This window comes from Papaver somniferum, chromosome 3 (genome assembly GCF_003573695.1).
Source record: "Papaver somniferum cultivar HN1 chromosome 3, ASM357369v1, whole genome shotgun sequence".
Classification (NCBI taxonomy): Eukaryota; Viridiplantae; Streptophyta; class Magnoliopsida; order Ranunculales; family Papaveraceae; genus Papaver; species Papaver somniferum.
The window spans coordinates 169,695,602-169,702,212 of NC_039360.1; the positions used below are offsets into that span (position 1 = coordinate 169,695,602).

At 36.9% G+C, this 6,611-nt stretch overlaps 1 protein-coding gene across 3 annotated transcripts; it reads right to left on the minus strand.

Moving 5' to 3' along the window:
• Positions 1 to 2,214: 2,214 nt before the first annotated feature.
• Positions 2,215 to 6,611, minus strand: LOC113357989. 3 transcript variants are annotated; one of them, XM_026601488.1, is made up of 10 exons: positions 6,067 to 6,611; positions 5,371 to 5,585; positions 4,838 to 5,107; positions 4,464 to 4,563; positions 4,257 to 4,387; positions 4,073 to 4,153; positions 3,838 to 3,970; positions 3,294 to 3,458; positions 3,078 to 3,195; positions 2,215 to 2,805 (listed from the first exon to the last, which is right to left on the minus strand). In XM_026601488.1, the coding sequence occupies exons 3-9, from the start codon at positions 5,025 to 5,027 to the stop codon at positions 3,123 to 3,125; spliced, it is 873 nt and encodes a 290-aa protein (XP_026457273.1). In that variant the 5' UTR covers positions 5,028 to 5,107; positions 5,371 to 5,585; positions 6,067 to 6,611; the 3' UTR covers positions 2,215 to 2,805; positions 3,078 to 3,122. The 3 variants fall into 3 exon arrangements, with proteins under 3 accessions (XP_026457273.1, XP_026457272.1, XP_026457274.1); XM_026601487.1 differs by having other exon boundaries at positions 2,226 to 2,844; XM_026601489.1 differs by lacking the exons at positions 2,215 to 2,805; positions 3,078 to 3,195 and having other exon boundaries at positions 3,300 to 3,458; positions 4,073 to 4,212; positions 4,294 to 4,387.

Sequence of the window (6,611 nt, forward strand, 5' to 3'; positions counted from 1 at the left end):
GGGGCAGCGTCCCCTCGTTATTAAGAATTACTACATATTGATATTCAGTAAATCACTACATATTCATAACAAACACAACAATGCTACTGCCATAATAATTAAGGAATTACTACATATTCATATTCAATAAATCACTACATATTGATAACAAACAGATCAGTGCAAAAAATCACTACATATTGATATGTAATTCACTACATAATATTGATAACAAACACACCAATGCAAAAAATCACTACATATTAATATGTATCACAACATATCATATCAAACACAACAAAACATAACAGATTTTCCACATGCAAAAGATTTCTACAATTTGCAAATCTACCAACACTACATATTGGTATGTAGTCTAAAAGTTTGAATAGATGTTTACCTTTTTTCATTATTAAATTTGATTTCTTTCCTTTAGCTTCTGGTGAAGGAGTACCGTCGTTTTCATTCATTTTTGTTGATGAAGGAATATCAGATTCAGAAGCTGTTGTCATACTTCTCGTTGTTGGTAAATTTGCAGCGGGTTTTTCCTTGGTTTTTGTTGTTGATTAATTAATGACAGTTTTTCCTTCTGGTTTTTGCTGGTGAAGGAGTTTCTTCTACAATTACTTCTCTAATTGTTCGTTTAATCTCCCTTTTGGTAACCATTTTCTCAGACTGAAAATTATTGGAACGGTTAGGGTTGCTGAAAATGGAGTTAGGGTTTGCTGAAGAAGATTGATTAGAGATTTTTGGTTTTTGTTGCCTATAATGATCGATTTTTAGTGATGATTAAGCATGGGTTTAGGTTGATTTTTGTTTTTGGTGTTGTTGATTGAGAAGAAGGAAAAAGTTCTCGTCTGTAGATGAAAACAGTGAAGAAGAAGATGCATTTCGTCTGAAAAATAAAGAAGAAGAACGAGGAATAAATGTACACACGTGAGTGGTGAGGGCAGTCAAGTACTTTTAACTTTTTAAATGTTTTTTGGACCTCCGGATATTATTTTTTTGCAGCTGGACTACATAATAACCTGGATCGGATTTAGTGGACTAAATAGAAAATTTCTCCATTCCGGGGCCCTAGTTAGTCTGCCCGATTTAATCTCCTATGTTAATCGGGAAAGAGCTAAACTCTATCTACTTCCCAATTTTACACAGTTGTTTCCCCCTCCCGTCTCATTTTCTTCCTCTCAGTCTATCCGTTTGAAAATGCCTTCTCATCCTTTTCAATTTCTCATATGTTCCTGTCCGATTTCTTTAACATTTTAAGTTCAGCTGTTCAATTAAGGAGAAGCCAATTCTGGACCAATTGAGTGCGGTATTTAATGAAAATTTCATGGTTTGATATTGAGAACCCATACTCCTGGCCATTGTGGGTGATGTAGTGGAGTTGTTAATTTTATTGTTTGCACATCCATCAGCTTTTATGAGGTACCTGAAATTGATCGGATCCATTTCTATCCTCTGCCTATATACGTTGTGGTGTTGGTATTAGTGGGCCATTCACACTGGTTGTTGTATTGGTGATCCATTCGCTAGTGTCCAAAGGTATCTTTCTATTGTTTCCAATTATCTGTAAGTGAGCATCTGATGACACTCGGTGGCCCATTCACATTTCATTTTTGAATGTGAGTTAATCAATGAAATTTGTGTATTCTATTGAGTTTTTTTATAGCGCATAACTTGTTTGTGAAAAAGTCTGAATGGTTTTATAATTGATTCATTCAATTTATGCACGAGGATTTCAAATTATTTCAAATTAAGAAATGGGTATTCGTTAAACATATTGATTTTACAAATAATCATCTTCAAGTAAGCAAAATATGATGTTTTATCATGCCTTTGATTTGTACTTGTAATTATTCACTTGTTCCTAATATTGCTCAAGCAGGCATTTTGGATGCCTGTTTCTCATGTACCGTGGATGTTTTAGACAACGCGAATTATTCATGTTTGTGCCTTTTAGAATCTTTTGAAAGGGTATAGGGTTTGGATTAGTAGTTTTAAAGTTACAACAACAGAAGATGGCCAAACATTGGGTTGGTGCACCCCCAAGGGCGTTTAAAATTTGGAAGAAAAGATATAACTTGATGAAGGGGCTTGGCCACCTACAAATTCGTTCCTACAATCCGTAACACCACATACATTTTGGACATAGTTACACCTGTATAAACTGCAACCCATCATTACAGGTGGCGAAGCCTTTTCAATCAGTAAAAAGTTATCCCTGTAATCTAACCTCCTTTCAATTCATATGTCATTTATTCGGTTTTTTGAATGAAGGAAACAAGGAGAAGATAGTGACTGACTATAAGAAAAGAGACTAAACAAATTATATCGCAGGGCAAGAGATGCAGTATTAAGCCACCATATAAAGTACCTCTTGCAGTGCAGACAATTAAGGATCTGAAAGTTTTTTAACAAAAGACCTAGTGTTTAAATGGGGAACCTGATAATAGAGCATTACTATTATCAAGACTGTAAGTAAACTGCGAAACATGTAGTTCAAACAAAGAAAACAGAAAACAAATAACAATACTGAATAAAGGTTCATGTAATGTTTTATTCAATTATATTCCGGTAGCAAGGCCCAATTCATTCAGCAGCTTCATCCTTATTATCCTTCATTCCAGTTGTTTCGTCAAGGCGAGGTTTCTTTACCTGTGGTCCATCAACAGTATTTGAAACCATTCAACTTTCAGTCGCAAAAATACCTTGGCCAGGCTGGTTGGTGAGGTTAATTCGGGTGACGGTGAAGCTGGTTGGTGTTTTTTGTTTCATGTTGAAGGAATTGATAGTGATTTGGAAATCAACAACTCGCTGGAGTATCTGCGAGAATCCAGATATTACCGCAGATTTTGCATTATCCTGCGTTGTTAAGTGTTGAATGTAACATTAGTTTGATGGATGAAAGGAAATAAGAAATATCAATCTCCTCAAGTATTCAATTAAACTTCTATACTGAACTCTGCACTGAACTCTTTTTAAAAAAAAAAACGGATTTATGATATATAATGCACACATGGGTGGACCAAAACTCAGCTACAAAGATGCCATACTCAAAACATATCATCAAACCCAAAATCTAAAGACTGGTTTACCTCTGACGCTCCTATGAGCTCAGCTGCGGTAGAACAGACCATTTTTTAGACTTCACTATCCAGAGCTACAAAGACTGTGGTGCCAGTGTGGTCCTCTACCTCAAAGCAGACCATGAACCTGTGATGCAAAAAGGAATCATCGACCCGTGCATTGGTTAAGTGATAGATAGCTTTCGACATGTCAGAATGATTGAAAATTATGTTCCGGGTGATTACCTTGCAATGTGAATTTCAACCTTGGCTTCACATTTAGTGCACCAAAGGTCTCCATCATCACCCATAACCTTCTTGCTACATCGATGGCAGGCAAGATAGTGCCAACCATTTTCAATCAACACATGGGTGGCAGTGGCGTTACATATGAGGACAGACATTAGCGGCCTGCTTATATGGACATAAAGCGAAGATGAAGTATTGGTCTATATAAGTATGAACACATATGAATATAGCTTTCTATTATAACCCAATTTAAGCTACGACGTGTATGCATGGTTTTCCGATGAATTGGGAGAATCTAATCATTTATGCAGTAAGTCATCAATATTAAATGCCCTGGAGTAGAGTGTGAAAACGCAGATCCAAGAATAATATAACAGAGCAGGATGTCTTGTCACATAAATTGATTAAATGTTGTTACTAATATGAAGATGTAACAAACTAATGATTAAAACAACATAGACATTAAGAAAATGAAACAGTTCGAACTTAGAGATGACATTTACTTGTCTGAACTTAGATATTCTGGGAATGGGGAAAGTACCTGGCAAGAAGGATCCCATTTGGCAGTGAGAAGCTGCGATATTGTTTTCCTGTTGTCAGGATTGAAATGTATAGGTAATTTTCCTTTCTTAGCCGGTACTGTGATAGAGCGGGGTGGTCTAGCATAGGGGCACCTGCATACCATACAATGATCATTGATTAGCCCAAACATAATCAGTGATAATGGAGTAGGATCAGTACCAAACAGAGACGACATTAAGTAGGTATTTGATAACCTTTCTCGCATTTCAACGACTTCGGGTATGTCTGCATCCGTGTAGACTCTGGTGGCATTGGTCGAAGATAGGGTGATTCGCCTTGAATTGGCATGCTTTGGAGTTAGAGATTTTTTTTTAAAATGAAGTAGGTAAACAACCTGAAAAAAATAGGATTAGTTAATTAACATGCCCCTTGTGATACCTTGGTAGTTCTTAACAAAAGTGGAGCACACGACAACCAACACAGGATGGGGGATGGAGTCGCAATCAATTGGGTCATTCCCTACTTGGTTGGCGGCAGAACCCCATCGAGCAATTTTCATAGTTGTGCCCCTGTGGCAGGAAAAAAGAATTTTATTATGCACTGACACTAAAGGATTCATTATTTTTAAAGTCAAAGTGTGTTCACCTGAGATTTTCAATTGTGATCTCGCGCATTCGACTTGATTGCCCACCGGACCTTTGAAGCACCTGGATGTTGGTGACTGTTTTTAAGAAACCCACCACATCTGCATCAGAAAGGTTGCAAAGGTCAGACATCAAAAATTGCATGTATCACAGAAGTCGAAGAAAAATTTTGGGCTACGTAAAATTCATTAGACCTTGTACAAATAATGTCAAGTTGTCCTTTGATTTGGAAGCAGATTCTCTGAGGCAATTAGAAAGTTATCATGTTGACCAAGCTAATCATGTTGTGTGGAACTTCTAATACGGTGATTAGGTTCAAATATGGGCATTAAAATCAGAAACAACACACGGCGGTAGTATTCAGTTTCAATTTACCTGTAAGATGTATGTTTTGAAGGGTCGATTCTATGTCCTCAAACTCAGTGAAACAGAATTTCTGGGGAATAATGGACACGAAATAGGCATCCAAAGCAGTGATGGAGGTGGTGCTCCATAAGAAGGCCCGCTTCTCATTGTGCGCAAGACGGAACTTCAGTTTAGCAGTGGTCAAGTGTAGTTTCTGCATAGAGTACAGACCCCCTCCCAAATCAGCTTATCAAACTTCCAAATAAGATTTTTGGGTATGACAGCGTATAACTCTTCCCCCTGTACCAATCAACGTGTCAGGAAATCCCAATTCTTAACTTAGTCCTTCTTAGGTTATATTTTACAGGATTAATATGGGGGCCAGATGAACACAAAAATTGGAGGGGGTTGTTGTAACAGACACAAAACTACAACAAAAACAATTTATATAAAAATCTATGAAATGATCAATTAGGAGCATATTATTTTTATAATAAAGTGAAAACTTCCCATATCAATAACCATATTCAGCCACACGGTGTTTATTTAGTCTGGATTGTTACCTGCTCGTTAACAATAACCATATCAACGCTGGTAACGTCGTTGGTCGACATGAAGTCTAACTCTTCCCATTTCCGGGTAACACGGATGGTAACGATGTTTGTTTTTCCTTCGTCAAGCAATCGTAAACTCTTGAGTGTGTCCTGTGTGGATGAGGGTCCAACCTTCTGAATATTGCAGGTAACCTGTGATGCCATTTCTCTCTTTGTCTGGGAAGCTACAGGCATTTAAACCAAATATCAGACTACACTTCAAATTGTATGAGTGATTAGAACAGATTGACTGTACATTAGTACCTAAGTGCATGCAAATAGAATTGGACGATAATACATTTCAATTGAGATGCTGCATCGATTTAAAAAAATTCCAATGAACACGAAACATTATAAAAATTCAGAATTAACACTATGATTGTGAGCCTGGGAACCATAACTGAGTGAGACCCGACGACTAATCGAATCGCTTTTTTATTCTACGGGTTGCTAATTGAATCCATGGCAACATCGCCAATCACACCAATCACCAAGTTTGTAAACAATTACAATACTAATCAAGATATCGAAAAAGATTACAATATTCTTGCCAATACTAATCATCGAAAGATAAGTGGAAACTCTAATGAAAAAGATAAAAGTTTATTTTTGTTAATCAATTTTGATAGAAACTGTAAACTGAAGGAAGAGAGAGGCAAAACTTACATGTTGAACCGGTGAGACTGATGCTTCCCTGTGATTTTCGGAGACAATTTATAGATGCAGCAGGCAATTAATTCCATGTTGTGCGTTTCTTTTGGTGTAATTTCAATAATAAATCAATCCGAAGGGAAATCTAATTATTAGGGCAAACCTAGAACCGTAACTGATTTCAGAGATTGTGAAATTGGTTGAAGGGGAATTTCGACCGACTTTGAGATGTGATTGAAATACTGGAATTAATAGACAGAGAAGATTGGATCTTTTGTAGAAGTTGGAATGATTGGATCGAATCTCAGATGTAATCTTTACTGATTACAGTAAAGAGGGGTTATATTGAGGCGTTAGATAGGGAGGCGTTACCAAAGAAAGTGATCGGGATTGAAAGACATAGAAGATCGAATCTTTTCTAGAAGTTGGAAGGACTGAATTTACTCTGAGATGGAAACTCTACTGATTACAGTGAAGAGGGGTTCTTTCTTTCATGGCGTTAGAGGAAGGCGTTACTTTCAGAGAACAACCTACATCACATATAAAGTTGAAAGAGATGC